This window comes from Pygoscelis adeliae, unplaced genomic scaffold (assembly GCF_000699105.1).
Source record: "Pygoscelis adeliae isolate BGI_AS28 unplaced genomic scaffold, ASM69910v1 Scaffold202, whole genome shotgun sequence".
Taxonomy (NCBI): Eukaryota; Metazoa; Chordata; class Aves; order Sphenisciformes; family Spheniscidae; genus Pygoscelis; species Pygoscelis adeliae.
In genome coordinates this window covers 2,998,416-3,022,631 of record NW_008824544.1, presented here as the reverse complement: position 1 = coordinate 3,022,631, position 24,216 = coordinate 2,998,416, and the positions used below count along the sequence as shown (strand labels likewise).

At 47.2% G+C, this 24,216-nt stretch overlaps 1 protein-coding gene across 1 annotated transcript in view; it reads left to right on the top strand.

Moving 5' to 3' along the window:
• Window positions 1-24,216, top strand: part of FRMD4A (FERM domain containing 4A) — a 196,193-nt gene that overhangs the window by 52,670 nt on the left and 119,307 nt on the right. The window contains exon 2 of the mRNA XM_009321777.1: window positions 2,113-2,178. Coding sequence (XP_009320052.1) covers window positions 2,113-2,178 — 66 coding nt within the window. The remainder of the gene's footprint in view (window positions 1-2,112; window positions 2,179-24,216) is intronic.

Below are 24,216 nucleotides of genomic sequence, written 5' to 3'. Positions count from 1 at the left end.
CTCCCTGGGCTCTCAGAGCCAGTGGGGGGGCATTGCCACTGCGCAGCCGGCAGCCCTCCACCACTGCCTCCTGCCTGCCAGAGCATCCGGCCCCATCAAGCCACAGGAACAGGTGATTTTTAACCTGCAGAGCTAAAGCAGAAAGCCAAGCTGTCCTCAATTAACCCCCTGAGCCCACATCTCCTGGCTCTCTGCAAGGCGGCTTTGTGCTGGCGGCTCAGCTCAGCTGTCACCAGTGGGGAGAGGTGATGGGTGAGGGCAGAAATGCCCAGGGTGCTGAGACAGCCGTGTCTCCAACAGCCTGTACCCTCCCTGCTAGGCTCCCATGGACCCTCTGCTCCCTTCTGGTGATGCTTTCGGACTCGCCATGGCAAGAAATATCACTAAATTGAGCTGGGGATCCATGCAGCACTCAGGAAGGTGCCTTGGCGGTGGGTCCCCAGGGGCCTGAACTGCTCTGCGGGGCTGAGCTGGGTCCATGCCGCCATGGGTCTGGGCATGCGTGAGTGCCGTGGGGTGAGCCCCACCGGGGAGGCTGCCTAAGTCGTGCTGAGGAAGGGATTTCCAAGAGCCAAAGAGGCTTAGGCAGTCCATATCCCATTAGCAGATAGCAGGATTGTGCCTGTGCCTGTGTGCACTGAAGGGCTTTGTGGGGCTGAGTCCAGATCTGTAACTCTGCAAAGCAAAATTGTTCCTCACTTACGGTGCTCTGTGCAAGGGGAGAGCCAGGAAAGGGCTTGACCGACTGTAGAGAAGTTTCCTCGGGCTGTGGCTCATTTATTTCTTAGCATCCCAATCTACAGAACCTTGGAAGAAATAATCTTCTGTACCTAAAAGTTTTATTGATATTATTTGTTAACAGTTGTAATAAACTATACTGGTATGGAAGCAACTTTTGACCAGTATTATAATATCACGAGTGGCTGCTACATCTTAAATAGGACACCCCGAGTAGGACAAGCCCATTTTGGGATTCAAGCCCAAATGAGCAGCTGGTGCAACCCCGGAGAGCACCATCAGCACAGCCCAGGGAGGAGCCTTGCTTGCTCTGTGCTACCTCTGGGATGGTTGAATCCTTGCTGTTGAGGGGTTTGGGGGAAACTTGTCTGGATGTCTCCTCCACCGGCCAAGCTGGCTGTGAAGTCGGAGGCTGCGGTATGAAATGTCGGGGCCCCTGTGCTGCAAACTGTCCCCCTGGCCTCATTTTTCACACTGGAACGACCTCCTCCCAGCAGCTGCGTCCAAGCAGACACCACACACTGCTCCATGACAGCTACCGGGGTGGCTTTTCTTTTTTTCCTTCCAGCCTTTTCTTTCCCTTGGTGCCTAAAGAAGGGGGATTAATTTAATAAAACAAAAACACACAACACTAGTGATTTGCAAGTTGCATCAGCACTAAAAGACATCAGTCTGCCACGGGAGCAAGAGGGAAGAGACACACCAGCACTGACGAACTACACAGTAAGGGAAAACAAAGGAAAGCAATAAACCAGCAGGGTTACTTTGAGGACTACTCTATGCTTGTTGACATATAGACCAGACATAGGGTTATCAACAGGAAGGAAAGAGAAGGACTAGTCAGCAGTCGTGATAGCTGCGCAGACAAAATAAGTACAGCAGTCTTGGAAACTGATATCCTAATTTATCATTGAGATAGGTACAGGATAGAAAGTGAAAACTAGCCTTTAAACAACAATTCAACTCAGTTTTGGCATACCTTTTCTCTTACATGATATAGGCAGAGCAATCAATGTAAGAGAGGGAAAAGAAACTAAAACCATGAGAATTTACTCTTCATTGCTAGCCATGGTCACTTTGAGACGGCAACCACAAGTGGTGCCAGTTTTTCCTGTCCTCCCATAAGCTGAGCTGGCTAAACTCAACCTTGCAAACAAAACATGCATTTTAAGCATCTTCTGGGTAATACACCTAACATCAACCACCACAACAAAAACAAACAAAAAAAACCCAAACAACCCAAAAACAAAAAAAACCACAAACTGAAAGCACCACAGTGAATTAAAGCCTCCAGCTTGCACCAGGGGAGCCGGCAGGCACGTGCCAAGCTGGAAAGCTGAGCGCCCTGACACACATGCCTCTTCTCTCTTGCAGATGACGGAGGGCCGCAGATGCCAAGTGCACCTCCTTGACGACAGGAAGCTGGAGCTCCTTGTTCAGGTAGGAACTGCATGTTTCACCATGCGATAGCTTGCTACGGCTGTGGATTTTTGGCTGGGTGGGGAGAGAAAAGAGTTTTCAGCTGGTTTTCTCAGCAACTTCATGGTGCGATTGCCTGCAGAGCTTAGGGAAGCTGCATTAGTGCTGGGTGGGGAGGATCTGCAAGGACATATCTGTGTGGAGGACTAATTCAGGATGTATTTTGATTTATTCTGTGCCAAACCAGTACTATTAACTGCCATTGAGAAGGAACGCAGCTCTGGTCATTTTTGGCACTGTTACTATATCACTTCGTTATTTTTTGAGGCGTTGCTTAGCTTTGAGAAATGTATTTCATCTGCTTAAAATACCTCCAGCATTTGTTTTTATCTTCTTTACTCGCCATCCTAAGTTGCTGGGGTATGATGCCAGGCTCCACACCAGAGGTGGCTGTGCCCCACGCACACACCTGTGCCGGGAGTGCAGCCGGCAGCAGAAGAGGCTGCGGTGGTGGTGCCACGGGCAGGCATTGCTTGAGACATTACAGAGGCTGTAAATCACGTGTCAAACACAAACATGCACTAAAATAAGTCAGCGCTCCATCTGCCTTATTTTTTATTTAAAAAAAAAAAAAAGGAAAATTAGGAAAAACGAGAGTCTGGTGCTGGCTGTGTCATGATGGTCTGATGGAAGCTGTAGTATCCTGACCTTTTCTGACAATTTTGGCTCACGTCTTGGAGATCACTAACGGGTTAATAACAAGAATCAGAAGAATGCCTTTCCTTTCATAAAGGCTGCCGGCCAGCCACAGGCAGCCCAAGCAGCAGGAAATGAAACTTCCCATAGTGCCCAAACCACCCCCCCGCCGCAGCTGATAAGCTGGGAGGGGGGGCAGGATCCTACCCAGCACAGGCAAACCTGAATGGGGATTTCTGAAGGCGACTTGAATCGCCGGAAGCACATTCAGCCTCGCTTTCTGGAAAGTTGCTTAAAAATACCATTAACAAAATGTTAATGGGTAACGTTTTTTCAAGTACTTAGTCACCAAGGAGGTGAAATCTCTTAGCTCTCCGAGACACTCGGAGTGCCCATGAATGAGCCAAGCCAGGGCTGGAATGAGAACACCTAAATCAGGATGACTAATTAAACCAAAACACCATACCAATGGTCTCAGCACGGCAAGCATCCCTGCACCAGGCTGCACCAGGCTCGCTGAGGCTTAGCAGCTGGCTGGGGGAAGTTCAGCCACCTTCATCACAAGGATGCAGCACTTGGCTTCCTATTTCATATAAACGCCTTTTTCATTTTTTCTTAGTTCAATGAAAAATGAATGGGCTATTGGAGAACAGCTCTGCTAAAGCACTGCTCACAGTATTAATAATCACAGTTTAAAATATACTGTGGGAAATCTATATGAGCTGTCCTGGCCAACCTGCTTATTTGGGGTTTTTTATCAATAACAAAAAAACCACAGTGAAGATGACAGTCGAGGAGGCTGGTTTGGGAAGCTCTGTGTCCATTTCTGAGTAAGCAGAAATAATATCACGTGATATTATTTTTTTAAGTGTTCGATCACACCTTCAGTGGGAACTTCTCATGATCAATATAGGAAGTGAATTGCTCTGTAAATCACACTAACTAGTATGCAAGTGACCCATGACTGAATTTTATTTGTACGATAAATCGTTTCGCTGTTTTTAACTAACATATGAATGGGGAAAGCCAGGAGATGCGATTATGAAAAATTCATACCCAGAAAAAGCAGTAGCTTCTGTTGCGTGCAGGTTGACCCAGCTCTCTGAGCAGCACCATGTGTGCAGGATTGTCCACTGAGGCATCTCAGATGCTTTTCTGGTTAAATGAGGCTTTTCAATGCTGTTAGGTAGCCTCTACTCAGGGCGATAGTAAATAAATCGATTTTGGGTGGAGCAGACAACAGAGGAAGAGGTTATTTGGATTCAAGTGTGTCTCCAATACTGATACTCTTTGCAGATGTGGGCACAACACTTTTGTTTGCCTGCCTGTAAAGCATGGGCAAAGCCACCAGCTTTGGGGTGGCTCTAGGGCTGCTCCGCTCAGGGCAGGAGAGGGCTGATGCTACCCAGACGGGCGGGTAGTGCTTTGCCCTGGCAGGTCCCAAATCAACTAGGCTCCCTTCAGGAGCAACATGCACTTTGCCAGGGGAAATCTCACCAACTGAGTTATTGTTTGTAACTTGTGCTGAGACTTCAGATAAAAGTTGCTTTGTAAGTTCTGAGCACCATTATTTTTTATTATTACCTTATCCCATAGCTGAACTGAACAAGAAGATGTACATAAAATGTTCATCCAACCCCGAGCTTCTGGGTGTCACTGCAAAGCTGCATTTTTCTGTGGGTATCTTGCCATGAGCTGAAATGGAGGGCTGGTCTGCTGGTTTATGCTGTGAAAGAGATTATTCCATAGTTGTGTTGGGCCTTAGCATCTAGAACTGCGTTGGCTTGAATCGCTCAGGAGCCGGGCTTTCAAATCCTCTTGTGAAATTTCCTCCTTCCCATCGACTCAACCTTTCCTGGAAGCTTTTCCATAGCTAATTTCACACTCCTAGGGCAAGTTTAGGAGAGACCACTGGGAATCAGTAAAACTGATTTCTCTGTCGTGGGTGAGATCAAAATACTGTCCTCACCTGGATCTGGCTTTACGCAGCCTTGCAGCACTTGCGTGTGCAATATCAAGTGCTCTGCTTAGAGAAGGGTTCAGGGGTCCTGCTGCTTGAATGGAAAGCTGTATTTTGGTCTGGAAAAAAACAGCAGAAGAAGCTGGGTCTGATCAAAGGAGGGAGATGGGTACAGTGACTCTGGGAAGCTGAAATTATTTCCTCTCCTGCTGCCTCGAGTGCTGCTGGGCAGAAACAGATGCATCTGGGAATGATCAGGGTGTTTGCAAAAAGCAGTGTATTAAGCAAATGTACTCCCTTTTTTGTTTGTGAATTAGCTGTGATCAGACTCAGGGGTTTATGAATATGTTGTTAGAAACATATCAATTGATGGTTAATGAAGACCATCCCTCAGGCTGAAGGAGGACGGCAAGCAGTAACTGTGCTCCTGCGGTTGCTCGCAGGAGTCAGCCTTGGCTCTGTGCGACGGCTCCGCCAGACCAGATTGAAATGTTTTGCCACCACAAATTCTCTCCCAAAACTACAAAGACCCCTCAGACTGGCCACACAGCTATTGCCAGTGGGACCCCCCACGCACATATGTTTTATTTGCATTACTGAGCCCCAAAATTAAGATTTTGGCTCAGAGGCAGCATTTATAACCCCTTCTGTCAATGCTGGCTTGCTTTGGTGTTGACACATAACGCAAGGGTTTGGGGTTACCACCGTCAGGAAAGTGATCCTGGATTTAGTCAGTCAAGGGGTCTTGACTGAAGTCTTTTCCTCCCAGGTCGAGCGGCTGCAGAGTGGTACAGCAGCAGCTAAGGAAAAGCAGAAACACAGGCTTTGCGGATAAAAGAAAGCCCTCCCCAATGTGTTTTGTCAGATAAATGCTGAAATTTAGAAGGGCTAATCATAAACGGAGACAGAGGAGGATCATACGGAAATCTCTTCCTGAGGGTCTGAAACTCAAAGCCTGTTTGACTTGGGATTAGGAAGAAGAGTTGCATTTGGTATGTGGCTCATTTGATAAATGCCTGTTGATGATCTGGTGTGTGTGGCAAGTTTACATAGGATATTTTTTTGACAGCATTTTCTTTCTGAGCAGGAGCAGAGCATGGCTCCTTGGATCTTCTTACAATCTACAGTCTGGTTTTTTTCCCGTTTCTGTTTGATGCATGTTTAGTTTCTAACACAGTTTTTTTTTAAAGTGTTTGGCTTTATGCAGCTAATCCTTTTCAGCGAATGAGTCCCTTTTCTTGCTTCTGGAAAATTGATTTGCTCACATTCCCTGCTCTCAGCCTCCCTATCTGTTATATTATTTCCCTGTGACCGTGTATCATTTGTCTGCTGCACATGAAAGGTTTGCGTTGCTTTATTTAAAGACTTTTGCGTAATTGGCAATTTGTTCCTTTTCATGTGAGTTTTTATAAACATGGCTTTTTTCTGGGCTGGCTGAATCAGGCAGCCTGGCTCACTCCCGGCTCCTGTGCTGGCTGCCGGTACCTGTTACCTGACGGCAGCTCCAGCAAATGTCATCTGAAGGTGTTAAGCCTCCTAATTCTTTCTCTCTGGAAGAGTTATTGCAGAAATGGAGCTCATCCGAGGCTTGTAGCAGAGCCATCTGTGGGGTCTGGAGGGCTCTGAAATTTGATCATAGGAAATAACTGGGCATTTTGTTTCTAACCTTCTCCCCGAGGAGCACTGAGCCCAATTTGGAAGACCCAGGGAGAGACGTGGAGGTCAGCACCACACTTGTCCATAGGTATTTGGGTGGTTAACCCACCTGGATGTCCATGTTACCACTTCTTAAGTAACTCTTGCTACCCAAACAGCTCAGGGTGAGCTAGGTAAGCTTGTAGCATTTCTATCTCCCAGCTGTGATGCAAGTGCATCCAAAAATACGTTAACAGCGATACATGCATATGTACAGCCAAAATTAATGGGATGCGCAGAACATCCCTTTCCAACCTTTTTGCCTTGCGCACCGACTCTGCTTTGAGCGGGTCAGGAGTCCTTCAGGAGCCCAGGACTTGTCTCCAGCGTGCCTGTTGTGCTTCAGCATCTCATCCACAGGAACCGCCTCCAAGCCAGACTGGGAGACGCTGGTAGCTGTGAGCCAGCGCCAGGCTGGTGAGATGCCTCGTGGGCTGGTGACTCACTGCCACACGGATGGCTGTCACCAGTGTGGCCGTCCCGGTGGAGATGCTCAGTTCAGAGCGCACTGGTGTCCCTTGCTCCTCCAGCCTCAGCCTCACTGGGGCAGGCTAAGTCATGCTGTCCTGGGGAAGACACAGCATCTTTTGAGAGCAATAACTCCACTAATAATGGTTAGAGGGAGAAATAAAATGTTCCCAAGATGCCGTTAGAGTTTTTGCAATATTTTCAGTATTGCTCATGGTCAGGAAATTGCAGTCAATGGGGGTTTACTCACATTTTCTTGCTGCCTCACTTCTGTATACCAATAAGTAGGGTGGTTACCTGGGCTGGCGTGGTGGAAAAACTGCAAAGGTTCCCCTTTAGGTGGTACTGAGGATGGCACCTGCCTGCCATCGGGGAGAAGCTGTGCAAATTTGCATACAGGTTTTGCATGAGGACCACAGCGATATATCCCATCCTCAGAGTGGGATAAACAAGCCCCAGGATGGGCCGAATCTCCCCTGGGAAGCCACAAAAATTGCAGAAAAATGGAATCCAGCCCTGATCCACTGCTGAAACTGGGGATCCCTTTAAAAGTACCAGCTCCCAGGCTGATGCAGAAATGCAGCCGCGCGGCCCTGACCGTAAATGGAGACGTTTGGGTGCCAGTAGCCGTCCTCGCTGTGCGGGAGAGGCAGCACAGTTCCCTGCAGTGCTTGCAGGCTCTGATCCAAAAGCGCTTTTAACCATCACTGTGGAAGGCAGCAGCAGCCAGCACTGGCCTGAGAGCAAGGAGGCAGGAGTAGGCAAGAGGGTAAGTACTGCCCTGCCGGCACCGCTGCCCTCCCTTACACCCTTGCAGGAGCAGCATGGTGAATATATCGCTGGGATTGCTTATAGGGCATGTTGTATAGGGCATGGAGAGCTGGGACGGGCTGGCAATGACGCCCTCGGTGAGTGTCCAAGGGAGGCTCCCTGCATCCACTATTCCCACCCAGCCTCTCCATACCTGCAATGAAGCAGCTGGAAAGTGCCCCTTCATCTTAATGCAAGGGCTCAGCATTGGTTTGACAACTGTCCTCTGAGTGGCTTTGTAGGTTGTGGGTTGGTGTGTTGCTCCTCTCCCCCAAAAAATGCATGTTTTCTGTAGGTCAAACAAATAACTGGAGACCAGGCTGAGCTCAAGTGGAGTTTCCTGCTATGAATCTGGCAGGATCCAGATTTCTCAGTGCAAGGGCACTGAGAAAAATGTGCAAAAATTGGATTTGGATCATAATTTAAAATGGGTTGGAGCTGAAGGGGTGCTCAGATCTGTGTTCTGGAAAGGAGGTTTTATTTTCCCTAACTGCAATGTTAGGACTCTGGTATAAGTCTGATTTCAAAAACAAATCCTGATTTACTACAGCAAGAGTGAGACTGTAGTCCAGCTCAGGAAGTGTTTGGAAAATTGCTAAGTAGATTTTTGAACATCTTTGGCATTAAAAATTATTGAGATCCACAGCTTTGGATCGACTTGGAAGCTATAGAAGGATCCTGCCAAGCAGTGTTTGAGGTGGGATTTACATCACTGGGGCGAAACATACAATTCCCCCTCCACAGCCTGTGGCTCCTGGCAGATAAACGGTGTGGAGCCATCTCTCTCCAGCAGAAAAGACTCCTCCTGGCCTTTCACTGACTCTCAGGTGCCTGTTTGAGAGTTTTGATCATTTTGAGCGTGGCTGCAAATGCGGCAAATGTAGGACTGCGTTTGGTCACCATGGGATGGGGAGGGATGGAGGAGAGATTGCTCTGCAAAAAGGGAGGTGGGAGCCCAGGCCAGCAATTCATGTCTGTGCTCTCACTGAGCAACCAGTGAGCTATGAGTTAAGAGCTTTTCTGCTGAAAAGTTGGCCTTTTACCAAAAAAATAACGTTAGGAAAATACGTTTAGCATTGCTCCGAGGGGAATGTGGTGCTGGGAGCGTTGTTGGCTTTCCCAGTCAGCGCACCTCCTGCAGGCAAGGTTGCTGCACGATACCTAGATGTTGTCTTAGACCGGATAAATGAAAAATGGACCAGGAAAGCCAGGTCTGCTCCCAAACCCAGCCTTTCAGCCTGCAAGGCGTGACTCTCTTGACCTGCTCTGCAGAGCCTCAATAAATGCCCTTCAAAAAGCATCTACCACCGCCATCCATGGCCTACAGAGCATCTGGTGTCAGGCTGGAGGGCTGTATCTCTGGGGTTCATTTCTCAGCTTAGGCTCCAACGAACCCAAAAGTCCACAGAAGTCAAGCCTGGCGGGGAGAGTGTTTGCTGGGAAATAGAAATGGAAGACCACAGGGGCAGAAGGGAAAGAAATTTGATGTGCAGAGGTGGGGAGTGAACAATTCAGCTTAAAAGCCAAAAGGGATCTCAGGCAGGGTGAAGGTGGCAAAGCAGATCCACTCAAGGTTGCCCTCGATTATGAGGGCAAAACTGAAGCGATTGGGGTCAGAAGGTGGAATGAACATCTCAGAGGGAAATCCTGAACAGGGCTCAGAAACTAGGGGTAAAAGAGCCTTTGCTGTGCACCCTGGCTTGGCTCCATCAAGGCCAACACAGTGGTGCTGGCCCCAAGAGGCTGGTCCAAGCTCAGCAACTCCCAGGTGTGCTGGGTGCTCCAGGCTACCCTGAGCTTACTGTGGGTGACCACAATGCTCAGTGAGAATGGACACGGCCCCTGTGCTACGGACGGCACTCAAGGGATGTACCTGCCAGAGGAGAACATGCGTTAAGGTCAGACACCAGCAAGGCAGGCTATGTGGAGCAAGCTGACAGGCCATGCTAGTCAGTGAGGTTCACCGGGAGCAGGATTTGAAGAGGGCATGTAGGGTGCACAGCTCCAGGGCAGGGATCAGCAGCGAGCCCAAACGGACAGGGAGTGTGGAGAGGCTCCAAGGGGATCTGCCATGCAGCGAAGGTCAATCTGGTCAAGCAGCTCTAGAGAAAGCAAAGCTGCGTCTAGGAAAGACAAGACTGGAAATTAATGAAACCCAGCAGGGATAGCTCAGTCCCTCCAAATTTGTTCCTCAGCCGCCTGCGGGTTGGCATAGGCATGGGAGGAGCATCAGCAGAAGATGGGACAAGTGGAGGCAGGGGGCAATAGTTGTTGGGAGCAAAGTGACCCTGGAGAATGAGTCAGGTCAGGACTGACCTTGCCTATGGCAGAGGTATTTCTGTGTCTCGAGGAGGTTAATTGCAGGGGATGATGCTTCTCTGGCACAGTAATGCTGCGCATTCCCCTTTCTGAGCTGCATGCTGGTTTCTGAACAGAGCTGAGTGCAGGGTTCGTCCTTTCGTGCCCTAAAACCCCTGTAACCCAGCCCTGCACATCTATCAGGTGCCACGTTTGGAGCCTCAGGGAACAGACTCCCACAGCAAAGTGCTTACAGCCTCGTAAGATCATAAACAGGGAATGGCAATCATGCTCGTCAGTGGAGTGAAATGAGGGTGTGATTTCCAAGGGCCTGCATAATCAATATCCCTATTATCAGTCTTCCAGAATAAATTGCATTTAAACTAATACAGGCTGGGGAGCTATCCATGAGCTGTCAGGAGAGAGATAAGCTGAAGACATATGTTTATTCATACCGCATATGCTGAGAGCTGGATACTCTTTATAGCTGACCAAATGTGGGTGAAGATATTCAGTATTTTTTTTTCAGTTGTTCTGCTAAAATTTGTCAAATAGCCTTAATTTTGAGCACACATGGAGCTTTTCAAACTTACGGGGCGGGGGGGGGAGCTAGTGACAATCCCGGTAAAACATCTGGTGAAGGGAGAAAGCTCTTTCCTTTCCAAAGAGATAACTCCTAAAGTTTTGTAGAGCATCAGCAATTTAAATTGTTGTGGTGATCTCCCACCACATACACCAGTACAGGAATGGCACATCCAGCATCTAATGGCTCTGTTATAGAGAAAACGTCTCACTCACAATTACTTGGGAGAAATTCAAAAATTCACTATTGTTTCTGCCCAGCTCAGCTGCTCCGTGGCTTCAGTGGAGCTTTTGTTCGTGCCTGGGCCAACCTGCGAGTGTTTGACAGTTGCTGTGAAATAAATCATTGTAGCCCATGAGATGCTGCTCCAGCCATGGACAACCCAATGTCTCCCAGCCTTGCTTCCCCCTCCCCGGGGCGACCGCGGGGCTCAGCCACAGGGCACCACCAAGCGCAAAGGTGGAAATAAATTGGGTTTAGCAGCAGGATGATGAGGCTGAAATGCATAGAGGTCCTTCTGCTCTCCACTGCTGCTCCTTTGTGGTAGACCAGCCCTTGTGTCGGTGCTGCGTCCTGTCCCTTGCCCCCATCCCCAGCTTGCCTGAGCACCTGCCTGATTCGGTCCATGGCGGTCACTGGTGAGGTTCGTCTCATTTAACTTGAGGCACGTACAGTGTGGGTGTCTGTGCCTGAGCTAGGCTTTTACAGGCGGTGGAGAGAGGAGGGCACTTGTAGGGCATGGCTGAGCTAATCCTAAAATAGATCATCTGAAATGAATCATGCCCCTTTCTCTCTTTGACTGCAAAAGGACTCTCTGCAATTAGGTCTTGGGTAGGTGTTCACGCTGTGGATGGTTATGTGTGACCAGATCAGTCCCGCTTTGGTTCTGACTCCCCCTTTCACATCCCCCTGCCTGGATGAGGAAATCCAAATAGTAAATTCAGGCAAGAAAGTGCTAAATGTGGCACAGGACAAAAGCTGCCTCCTGGAAGGCAATGGAAATGGAAATAGGAAATTATTTTTTTATAGCATGGTCTGAGAGAGCAATTTTGAAAAATAATAACGTATGTACCAGATGATTTCAGGAGATATTGAACAGCCTAGAAGAGTGTAGCTCAGAAGAAATGATGAGCAAGGCAGCATAGCAGATTTGCTTTCAAGCCAAGGTAAAAAATGTGCATTTCCAATCTGAGCTATCATTTCAGGATGGAGCATTTCCCCTTATTGCTGCCATTGGACTGTGCAGTACAAATACTAGGTTGATAGTGAATGAGAGAATCCAGGCTTGATTGTCTAAGCTACATTACTCGACTTATAGAAAATTGTTTTCTATTCCCTTTCCCTTTCCTTTTCAGCTACAAGCAAATGCAGCTTAGACAAAAGATCTCAACTTTCAGCCAAAAAGCTCTTCCTTTGGCACAGCACAGTGAGAGCCTTGGCCACGAGTGAGGCTCCTGGGCTCAGGGGTATTGCATGTAATGAGCAAAATGGGTCTTAAGCTGTTACCATCTCACTGGGAAACGGTTTCCTTTCCCTTTGCCTTGCTGCAGGTAACAACAAGTGGCAGCTGGCCGTGGCTGCGTGGTGTCAGGTTGGAACAGTTTGCCAGTAGCAATGCATTCGGGCTAGTTAGTTTAGCACAGCCCGCGTGTGCTCACACAGACACGGGTTTCAGCATCACACCTGGCAATGGCACTGAGCGAAGCAAAAAGGAGCCAGATCTGGCACCGTGGTACCACCAGCAAAGGTTGCTGGGGCTGGTTTGCCCCGCTGCCCATGGCATGCAAGGGAAAAGAGACACCTGCGACCACACAGAGGGGGCAGGAGGCTGGGGATGGGCAGAACAGGGATGCGAGGAGACCACGCTGCCCTTCCCGAGGGAGACCTGAGTGGTCCCTAGCCCTGCCCACCCCACCTCTCCCTGTCCAAACCCCATCTGTTCCCCCTGCCTTTGCCCAGGAGTGTGTTTTTTAGACCCAGTCTCTTTGGAAATGGTGCAAAATGCCATCCTCAAGTGATCAAGCAAATCTCCATCCCCCAGCCTTTGCCGTATTTCCAGTGTGTGGCTTGTTGGTCCTTTCTGTCTTTATTTCGGGGAAGTGCCCACTCATGAGGAAGCTTTGGGCGATCTGATGTCGAAATGGGTTTGTCTCTCTCCTTGGCGGTTTATTTTCCCAAATTCCCCTCTTCCCCCAGGGATGCTCTGGCTTGCTGACGGCAGCACGCCCGTGAGTTCGGTGCCCGGAGAAGGAGTAAGGCAGGCTCAGCATCCGCTGCGAGCACAGAAAGGCTGCCTGTGGCATTCGTGTCAGCCACGATACGGGATGTCATCAGAAAAACCATCAGCTTTTCTAATTTTCAGAACAGAGGAGAGGGCTCTCAGCTTATAATTGGGTCATGTTTTAAAAAAAAATGCATGACCTCATCATGAGCATCAAGACATGTGCTCGTTTTCCCCTTACATTCCTCTCCCGACCTCTCCCAGAGAAGCAATCCTTTTGGATGAGAGGCTGTTAATACAGATAGTATGTCTTTTACTTTCCCATCTATCTGCACTCAGAGACGGCTCATCACCATTATGTTTGAACGAAAACTCTTCTGTTATTACCTTTGCTGGGAAAGTGCCCATATTTGGGGAGGAAGAAGCACAAATCTAAACCCGCCTTGGGAGGAAGCTTCAGTCTCTGTCATGACTTTGAAAATGATGCTATCTTAGTAGCGGGTCAAACCAGACACTTGGAGGTAGAGCCAGTAAACATGCCAACTCTAGAAGGTGTTTATCTTTGGGAAAATTGATTAATAGTATAGATTTTGGTTTAGTGATTCATCCCTATTTTTGGAGAGGACTCTGCCCTCCGCTGTGCTGCCTGTCTCCAGCATTCCTGTTAGCTAAACAAGAATAATCCCGCCTGTGGAAGCAGACGGCAGGCTAGCGGTGCAGCCTGGCCCCCATCACATCTGCCTTCGGGAGCCGCCGTCCCCTTCACTCCCTGGAATAACATGGGGTGAGTGGTATGGGCATCCCTCATCCTCACACGGGCACAGGCACATTTTGGACCACTGGGATCAAAAGGCTGCCAGGCTGCAGAGGTACCTCTGGCTCATTGCTGTGGTTGTGGTGGAGGGCGTAGAAACAAAGGGGGGTTGGAGCAGGAGGTGCAGCAGTGACTAGATGTGACCTGACGAGATTGTGAACAGGCCAGCAACTTTCAGCTCATCCCTGCCCTCCTGGTTTGGCAGCCCAGACAGCAGTAGAGACTTCGGCTTGTCAGAGTAGATCTTATAATATCTCTAAGTTACACTTGTCTCCTGAAAAAGAAATTAATTAAAGAGATTTGCCTTTGCCCTTTTTAAGAATAAAATAAAATAAACCAGTCAAGCCATTTACACTTCATTTCCCCTCCTCGTTTTGAAGCCAGGATGAACATTTCATGCATAGAGTTGTTCTGACCCACACGGCGATGTGGGCAATGCCGTTGCTCATGCTTCCCCAGTCTCTCTGATGTTTATTGAAGGCGACCATCCCAGCATCCATGCATCACCCCGCGTAGCAGCCAGGCCATTGCATGGGACAAGCCTCCAGCTGCTGAGCAGCTCAAAGGCAAAAACCTTGAGGGTTTTGCCTGTGGCATTGGGCTTCTCTTGGTTACTAGGAAGACTGGGGTTTGGATTAATTTAGTTCTCTCTTTTGAGGATGTTTCAGCAGTAGATGCCTAATGAGGATACCTTTCCACTTAGACTCTGCCTTTACTCCTTCTCCATCCCTATCACTAGTGGGCAGGGGATGAACAAGCCCATTCCTTGAGGTTCAGTTCAAGCTTATCTTCTCTAGTTCTTTGATTTTTCTTGTGTTTGAGCAACCAGAGAGTTTATCCAGATAGGTTATATGTACTAATGTGCTTTAAAGAGGAGGAAGCGCCATCCATGCCCCTGGCCTGGTCCATCTCATGGGGACTGGCCGCCCATTTCTCACGGCTCCCTGCTCCTGTTTCCCTCTGCTCCTCTCACGAGCAGAGCCAAACTGGGACCACAGGCAGCAGTTGGAATAACCCTCAAGCCCCAGTGACTCCAGTGTCCTTTCTCTTTGCAGCCATGTCCCATTTACTGGCCTCCTGCTGCCCTTCGGCAACCACAGCCCCATCAGTACAAACATCTGCGTGCTCCGGCACAGCTTTGGGTCCAGGCTTTGGGAGCAGGGGGTGAGATATGCCCCCCAGCAGGACACAATGTAACCCTGAAGATGGAGACCCCAGAGCCCAAAATTTCCAGAAACTGCGGTGGTCACTTTTATATGTATCCAGGATTTTCTCAAATTATTCAGCAATTGTCTGTGAGATACAGAGACACTGACGGTCAGGCACATTCAGTATGACTCAGAGCTTGTCACAAGCATTTTGCACAGCTCTAGCTCTTGGGCTTTAGTGAATGGTTTTAAAGCAGTCCCTCAAAAATACTATGGATGCAGATAGCATGAATTGTTATTTATTTTCACTGTGTGGACAGTTGATCAGTGACAGATGTTTCTAATTGCATTAAGCAAGTGGAAATAATGAGAATTAGATAGCAGATTCTCCAGGAATTTACATTTAGATTGAGTTACAATTTGCTATTAAAAAGGCAAATTCAATGTAGACACATATTGCTTCTTCAGCAGAAATGGGAGCTGATTATTTTTAATTATTATTTGACTATTTAAAAATGAGCTGTGTTACTGTACATAAAAATATTTGACTCAAGGGGGTGATTTAATATGTGCGCTTTATATCTCCCGAAAAAGACACAGAACAATGAACTTGTTCATCAGCAAGTATCTCCTCCACCTCCCCATTAGGGTCATATTGAAAGGTAAATGAAAAACAGGGGCTGCCACAACCTTATCTCACAGCGCTTGTGCAAAATTTGGCCGATGTCGGGATAGCAGTGACCAGATTGGGCTCACCCAAACTGTCTGCATCCCTGACAAATTGAATTAAGTTGCACTGATGGAAGACAAGCTGCGTGCCCCCCCCCCCCCCCCTTAGGACCCCCACTCCGCGAGGCTTGGCGGGCGTTTTCGCGCCCCCCCCCCCCCTCCCTTAGGCACCACACTACGCTGAGCTTGGCTGGAATTTCAGGTTGATTATCTCCACGCCGTGCGTTGCATGTAGCTGATGTAAAGCCAGCCGAGGCAGAGCAGAGGTGGGTGCGCAGGCTGGAGCAGGGTTGGGGTACGAGCAGGGCTTCGGCGCGTAGAGAGGAGCAGCATCTGCTGCCTCCAAATGACACATATATGACAGTTATCTCCCAATTCATGCCAAGAGGAAATGAGCTGTGGTTCAAACCGCTGGAGGTTTTCCTTTTGGGACTCACAGCTTTTTTTTATTTTATTTTATCTCCTAGATTTCAAGTTCAGCTTCAGACACAGAAGTGTGTGAGTCCCCTGTCAGCAGAGAGGGGATTTATGTGCAGTACATAAATACATACAGATTACTGTATGTCTCTGTTAAGTGCAGCATCCAAGCTGTAATATTTTTTAACTAGCTAGCTGGCTCAGCTTTTAATTTTTTTTTCCTTTTGCCTAATGAGAGCCTTATCCAGAACTCCTTGAAGTCAGAGAGTCTGTCTATCAGCTTCAGTAGGCTTTGGATCAGATTTCAAATCACTGATTCATTATTAATTACACATCTGGGACTCCCTTTTCAAAGAGTTCATTGTTAAATAAATTCACTTTTAGACATTACAGACTTGGCATTCTTGTGCACTTAATAAAAGTCTGGCAAACCAGCAAAGAGCCATAGGCCAGCTTCTCTTCTGGTATTGATGGATGAATCTGTACTGAACAGCAGCGGTTTACACTAGAAGGATATAACATATCTCTTTGCTCTCATATAACCACTTTCTGTCTGAGACTAAGTCTGTGTTTGAAACTTTTGCCTTTCTTGTGATTTCTCCTCACTTTTTCATAGCTTTTCCCTACCAGCAAGAGTTCCTTTGTGGATTCAGGCATTGCAGGGTGAAATATCTTCGCTATCTATTTTCCTTTCTCTTCGAAGAGATATTGGCATCTTCTTCCTAGGACAAACTGCAGCCACATCTTCAGAGCCTCCTGGGAGAGTATACAGGCAGGCAAATGTTTTCCTGATCCCTATGGCAAGTGGAATGGAAAATGTCTTTCTAAAGATATATGGTCTTTCCTGTAGTCCTCAATAATCTATGTCAAGTCCAGCCATTGAGACATTAAAGTGACCAAGGAGCTGGTCTGGAAGCTCCGTTTACACAGAGGGATAATGTTTTGTGGGGGGATATGCAGAAATACAGATTTTCCTACTGAAGTCCACTCAATAGGAGGCTAGGCCCCACATGAAAAAGCAGGACATATAACAGTGTGATTTAATGGCACACGGTATTCCCACTTTGCAACTGAAGGCACAGGGACCAGCAACCCATAGGGGACTTTCCTGTGCTGCAGGCAAGGATCTCCTAAGCTGCACTCAGCCCATCCTTTGCTTCTGTAGGGCTACCTAGACACTTTGGGAGGGGGAATGGGGCAAGCCCTTTTTTCTTCTCCTGATGCCAAATCAGAGTTTAAAATGGCTGAATGATCCCGGTTAATACCAATGTCCAAAGAGATTGTGGAGATAGATTCAAATGACAGCTACCCAGTTTCCAAAGCTTTCACTTAATCTACAATTGTTTAAGTTATTTGGAAAGGAAAATCAATAGAAACGCAGTTCCCACCATTTGAATAATGAAGCTCTGAATGTTTATCAGAGGCAGATATTCACTGAGTCCATGGCATGCTTTCAATACAAGGGATAAAAATCACCACACAGTTGTGGAAGGGACTATGAAGCAAGAGAGTATTGCCACACTGGGGCACTCGAACCCCTCAGTATTCAAAGCTAATTCCCCACTGCAAGTCAGATCTCCCTCCTGCTTTATCACAGAAAAGGACAAAACCTTCCCTTTGCCCAAATTCACCTTCCTCAGTTTTTCAGAAATCACATTAAATACGATTATTCTTTCCACGCCCACATATGAAGCACAGCTCTTCCCAAAACTGCAGCCCTTCAGCATTAGAAATGATAAAGGCATTTACTCCTTGCAATAGGAGCAAGTTTTGTGGTGGGTCCGCAGCCATCTGGTAGGACGTCAGGAGGGAGAGAGAGACCTGTCACACAGGCAGCGTGACCGCTGGCCAGTCAGCAGAGAAGCCTTCAGTTCCCAGAGGGTCATCAAGATCTCCAGCATCATTTTCTGGAAGTCTTTGTGCTTCCAGCGGCAGCATCTGCCCCGCAGCATGACAAGGCTCTGATCTGTGGGCTGGCCCAGCTTATGAGACTTTGGTTCCATCACTCAAAGAAATGGACTGGGAACAGTGTCTCTGATTTCCCTGCCTGCACTCCTGCTTTAGGGTCTGCTTCTGCCCACCTTTCCCATTGGGTTTAATGAAAGCAGGAACAGATATACTTAGTCACTCCAATCTCACTTTCTTGCACCATGCAGCGAGGAGGTGTCTGGGTGAGACACAGAAAGAGGCTTTCTGGATGCTGGCAGAGCCTCCTTCAACTCTTCCTCAGGGAAGAGGAAGGGCTCCAGCATCCCTTGAGGGCAGGCAGCCGCTATCCTGTCCACAGGGGAAGCGTGGCCTCAATGCCAGCTGTGGTGGAGGACATAGGTCCCTGGGTCTGCTCGCGGAGAGATGCGCTTGGGTTGGTGGCGCTGTGAGTGAGTCCTTATGCAAGGAGAGAGCATTAGCTGCAGTGCAGGGTTTGGGTCGACGTCACACCAAGCCATCTTCCTGTTCCTGGCAGCGCTGAGCAAGCTTTTAGATATTTTGAGGGACAAAGAACTGTGCTGTCCTTGGGTTAAAGCTGATTGTGCATTTTGGTAGCATATCTCAGACCCCTTAACTCCAGCTGGCTCAGCCCGTGGCTAGCAGCTCCCTGTGCCATGCCACTGCATGGTGCACTTGGTCTGATCTTGGCTCCTCTGCAGTGTTCCTGAACAGAAAATGCCCCAAATACCATCTCTGGGACCACCAAGCCTGTGGGTAGATACGCACTATTTCTGTTCGGAAACAGGACCACCTGGGGAAGTCAGTCCCAGTCCCAAACCGGTGGGTAAATACCACGAGGGCCAGGTACAGACCCTGTCCTCAACCTTCATTCTGCAAAAAGAAAATGAGTTAGCCAAGGATTCCCTCTACCTGAAATGAAAGCTCAGGGGGAGAGAAGCGGGTATGACCATTTCTGAGCATTGCCCCTTCCTCCAGGCTCGGAGGCACTCCTGCCTTCAAGCGTGGGAAGCGGTGGAGCTGGCATCAGCATTCCTCCCTAGATCCCTTTCTTCAGCCGATCTTGTACACTTATCCTCCCCTTCCCTCTTCCTGCAGACATTACTCCAGCTGTGGGCCAAGGATCTCTCCTTTTCAGAGAGATCAGGCTGCCTTTGTTTGCTTTCTAGCCCTCCTGCTTAAAAAAATCTTACCCAATTCTCCATAAAGTCTCCAAGCTTCTCCTTCCATGGTTCATTACATTTATTGGCTAATTCTGCTATCGCCCCGGTACACGGGTCATCACCCACATTTGTATGTGTTTACATTTTCCAATTATTTCCTTAGTAGCTGTTTATCACTAACAGTTTTTACCTTGCCTGAGTTCCCTCCTAATCGCTCCATCTTATTTCTTCTTTATTCTTTCTTTGCAGAAAAAAGATTTTTTGTTTTTTAATAAAAGACACTCACTATCTCATCCGGTCATTCATTACACCCTTCTCCTTTTTAATGGGCCTGGTTTATCACCAGCACTTCTTTTTACAAATATCAGGGGAAATAAGCCCTTCTTATCCCCCCATTAATTCCTGTGGTGAGCAAGTATTATTTTGCTTTCTTTTCTTTTGAGCTGTGGCCAATTATCAGTACTCTCAATTGCCTCCTCCTTTATTTATGGGGGTTGCTGCGTGATGATGGTGAGCCTGCAGTCAGGAAATGAAGCCCAGCATCCTCGTCCCCTTCCCATCCACCAGCAGACTGTGCCTTCAAGGGCATTAGGAGCAGAGCTGTTTGGAGGGTGGAGTGGTAGGACCCGTTTGGGCTCCAGGCAGCCCTGATGTGCACCAGGACAGTCCATGTGCTTCAGCTGCAGAGAGTTTTAGCATTTTTTGTGTTAGCTCAGCAGGTATCACAGGAGATATAACTGAGCATCTAGAAGCGGAGGCATGACTTGTCTGTGCCCAGGGTTTCTCCACTGCAACTCAGTCTGCTCCATGAAGTGCCCCATCCCTCTCCTGTTGACGTGGGTGACTGATGGATGTGGTGACTACCATGACTGACGGAGGGGACCAGCCCAGAGGACCCAGGCAGCTTCCTGGCTGTGTCCCTAGGCATGCTGGACACGGAAACCTTCGCTTCTCAGGGACACACACAGTCAGTTGGTTGGCTCCATATACAGGCTTTGAATGTATGGACTCATTAGGGAAGACTGCAGATAGTACTTAATATGAGTAGCTGAAAGCAGGGGGAGTTTCTATCCTTTTGTAGATGACAAGTTGTTGATTTTCTCCATTCCCTGTGAAATAACCATGGTTTTATCACAAGCCTAATCCTTGATTATATTCAGCACCTTCTGCTGACTCAAGAAGCAGAGTCCCTTGGGGTGCTCACCAAGAGTGGAGGGGACCCTCTGTCTTGCAGGACAAGGTGTGTTAGACCCTGCCCCATGGCCCAGGAGAGTCACAGGAAGGTCCTAGCCATCACTCTGGTGAATTTGGGGACCACACGTATGCGCAGGAGATTAAGGGCCAGACTATCAGTGGGGATGTAAGTGGAGTAGCACTGATTTGCTGTGCCTTGGGAGCTGGAACCTACACAATGCATCATTCTTTTATTCGGCTTCAAGGTTAAAGCAGTTTGCTTAGCTATCCCATTTCTTGAGGGCTCTGACCACTCGGCTCCCCGTAGCATCTGAGCTTTGCCACCGGGCATTAAGCAATGTAACCAACATCTGGCAAGTGAGGTTCAGCCTCTCTCTCCTGACCTTCCCAGGGGAAGAACTGTCCATCTGATGTGTAGTATTTTCATACCATGCTTTACATTTGAGCGTTTTAAGCCAGAAGCTTTGTGGTATGTTCTTAATATAGCAACTGTGTATGTACAGATAATTAAACTGATGAGAGCATCCAGAAAGACCAATATGCTTCAACTCCAAGCTTTTTAGGGGAGAGAGTATCTAATATTGCTGTATGTATGGAGAATCTAACAGTGGAGTCAGCTCTCTTGACCATATCCCTAGGTATAAGTAAGGATAAAGAAGATGAATGCACAAAAGCCTATGCACCCATTATGCTTCTCAAGGCATCCCCCTTCCCCAGTCTCAGCACATAAGGATGTAACTCTCGTTAAGTTTAATTAGTTTCTCTGCACTCACAAATGGTGTGTAGGATAAAACAGGAAGATCTAATTCTATGCATCAGATCTAGCACTATTACTGATTTTATTTACTTTTATTGCTGTTAGATTGGCTAAAATCTGAACTAGCTTATCACAATTCATAACATGGTCATGTAGGTTTTGCATGGTTTTCTTTCAATAAATGATTTTAGTGTGTTTAGAAAATGTGCTACAAAAATAAGCATTCACTTAACTTATTAAATATTTTCAGCAATGAAGAAATTACTTTAAGTCAGGATAGAAATAAACATCCTTATTCAGGAGAGATTTTTAAAAAGCAAATAGAACGTAACAATGCAGCTAAGTTAGTATGTCTCAGGAAATTATTCTTCCTTTTCCACATCAGCAATAAGAGATCAAGAGCATTTCCAAGCACCAATTTCTGTAGGCTGGATGAAGGGAGATGGACATTTCTACAGTTGATTTGAAACTGGATGAACTAGAGCACTTCAGAGGTTTACAGTCGAAAAGATAAATGGATTGTCTGAGCTGTCCAATTTCATTATGTGCCCTAGCCAAACTCTTTCTTTAATGTTTGATAGAATTATTATCAAATATTTCAAAATAAAAATGCTGACCTCTGTAGAAATTGTTGTTGACCTTGTCAAGGTAGCTTTAATGCTTAAAAAGAATACCAACAATCACTCAGTGATATAAAACTTCAACAGATGCTACCAAATCAAAATATATATAGAAGGCAGCTGGTTTTTCACACTGGCCGAGCTCTTATCAAACCCTGTTGTCGGCTGAGTGTGAAATGAATTCCTGCCACAGAAAGTTGGCTCTGAAGCTCGCTTCATGTTCAAAGTTTGCTTTGCCACATGTGATACAGTCGGATGATTTAAAACACAATTGACTTTCTTGCAGCAGTTGACTACCCTTTTTCAAAATTTTACAGATCTCCAGAAACTGAAAAGCAAGTACACATGAAGACCCAAAATACTTTAAGCCAAACATTTATGATACAGATTATCTGTATTTGTCATGTTGGAAGCACTTTCTTAAACTAGGCTATATAACTTTCAACCCAGCATGCTGCAAAGAATGCCATATCCGTGTCTTTTTTCCTTTGCATTAAGACAGCGGTTTGAACCAAAGCCCTGTACACAAACCCTCTTAACTCCACAGCATGTGCAATTTGCATCTTGAGCTGCTTCAGTTTGTATTAATTTAGCACCAATCTCCAACTGGAGAGCTCCATCTAATCTGGTCTCTGTATCCATCACTGCTGTATGTTACGTACAAAGGAAGGTGAAAAATCCTCTGCAGACTCCAGTTCTGTGACAAAAGCATGAGATACAGTTAGTCTCACTAATATCTTTTCTTGCTTAAACTGATTACAGATAATGGCAATGAAATCCAAAATTCAGCCAGTGTCTCTGTTAGTATCTCTGTTGCAGGGGCAACTTCCACAGGTTAAATGCCTTTGTGTTGCAAAATGAGACAGTTGGACTCTTTGCAAGGATGAGGAAAAGAAGAAGAGTTGCCTGGCTACACAGGCTTCTTCGAGGCCACTCAAAGATATCAAGGTGCAGGAGCATGCTAAAAGAACATTTATACAAAGCAGAAAACCTGTAACCCAGGTAACATCTGTGTAACGCCAATGTAACTCAGAAGGTCATCACATCCCTGCTTCACAGCAGGAAGCAAGTCTAGAGCAGCATTCCTTCCCCTCACCTAAGACAAGTTAGAAGAACGAGACAACAGCTTGAGTTTCCCTTGGGTTTGGGGAGTCCACGTCTAGGGACTGAACCCAAACCAGCACACAGCTCTGTTGCTTGGCCAGGTTGCAGTGTCCTTCACCATGGGACCAAACCCAGGGGAGGGGACAAAACCTCGTGTTCTGCCCATTGGATTAAGACAACATTGCGTGGGGCTGGCTGGCTGTGGCTGCAGCTGCGGCTAGGTGACAGGCAGAAAGGATGGGACATGCCACGCACATCTGAGCTGTGTCTTGTAATCTGTGCAAAATGTTGCTACAGAACCTGCTACCACATGAGCTAATTCTTCTGGTTTAGGAATATGTGAAATCTGGGTTTGTTTACCTGATTGTGACTACTGATGGTCAATTTGGGACTTGGCTCATAAGGGAGGAAAATCAATGACTTTGCTGTGCTAGTAGAAGAAACAAGTCAGAACTTGCTCACTGGCTCATGGACTCTGCTGGTATCCAGCTGGCTAAAATCTCTTCCCCTTGAATGAGGTGGACAGATCCATACTGACATCTAGAAGTGGTTCCTGGCCCAAGTTATCCCCCAAATGGTGCTCAGGCATCGTCTGGGAGAACATTAGCTCCCACAGGCCAGCACTGTGCAAATGGTGCTGCAGTCTGGAGACCACTCAAGTCCATGTTATTGCCCTTTTCAGGTTACCAGTACTGACATAGCCAGTGCTGCTAAACCATGGGGATCCAAGTGCCAAATATGCCCAGTCCCGGTTATCTGGAGATTAGGTGAACTGGGAGATGCTTAAGCCACTGTGACTTGAAAATAGAGTTTTGCTTTGAAGCACAGATGCTTCTGTCTTCTGCTTATATGAAACCGATTGTCTTCAACCAGGGCAAAGTCCCCCTGCATGTTGGTATCTTCCTTCTGCTGTGCTGACCTGTTGTCCGTATTCTTCTCATTTATACATAGAAATCTCATAGATGTTTCATGCAGAAGGAGATGGGAAGCTACTGAATAGATCATTAATATGTTCAAGACATTGAGAAGGATTTGAAGGGCTAGTGAATCTAGCCATCATAGCCGGGAATGCTTTTTTTCCTGCTCTGAGGGAACTGAATTTGCTTGGAAGTTGACTGTTTGGGTCCACATAAGTGGGTACCTTTTTTGTACCAGTCTTTCTGAGTTTGCGCCTCATAAGTTTGCTCTAAATTCCCTGAAAGCTCAAAGAAAATCTCAGTCAAAACTGTCAAATTTGGGATGTATTTTCACTAAAGCTGTATTAATCCACAGAATGCAGCTCCTGACAATACTATAAAACCTCCCACGGAGTTCAGAGTAGTCTCCTGAAAACATGGTATTTGCTAGAATAAACACATAGCAAAGCAAGCAGCCAGCCACGGTTGTCTTCAGGAGTGTCTGGTAAAGGACAAAACAGATTTGATGTTGTGTTATG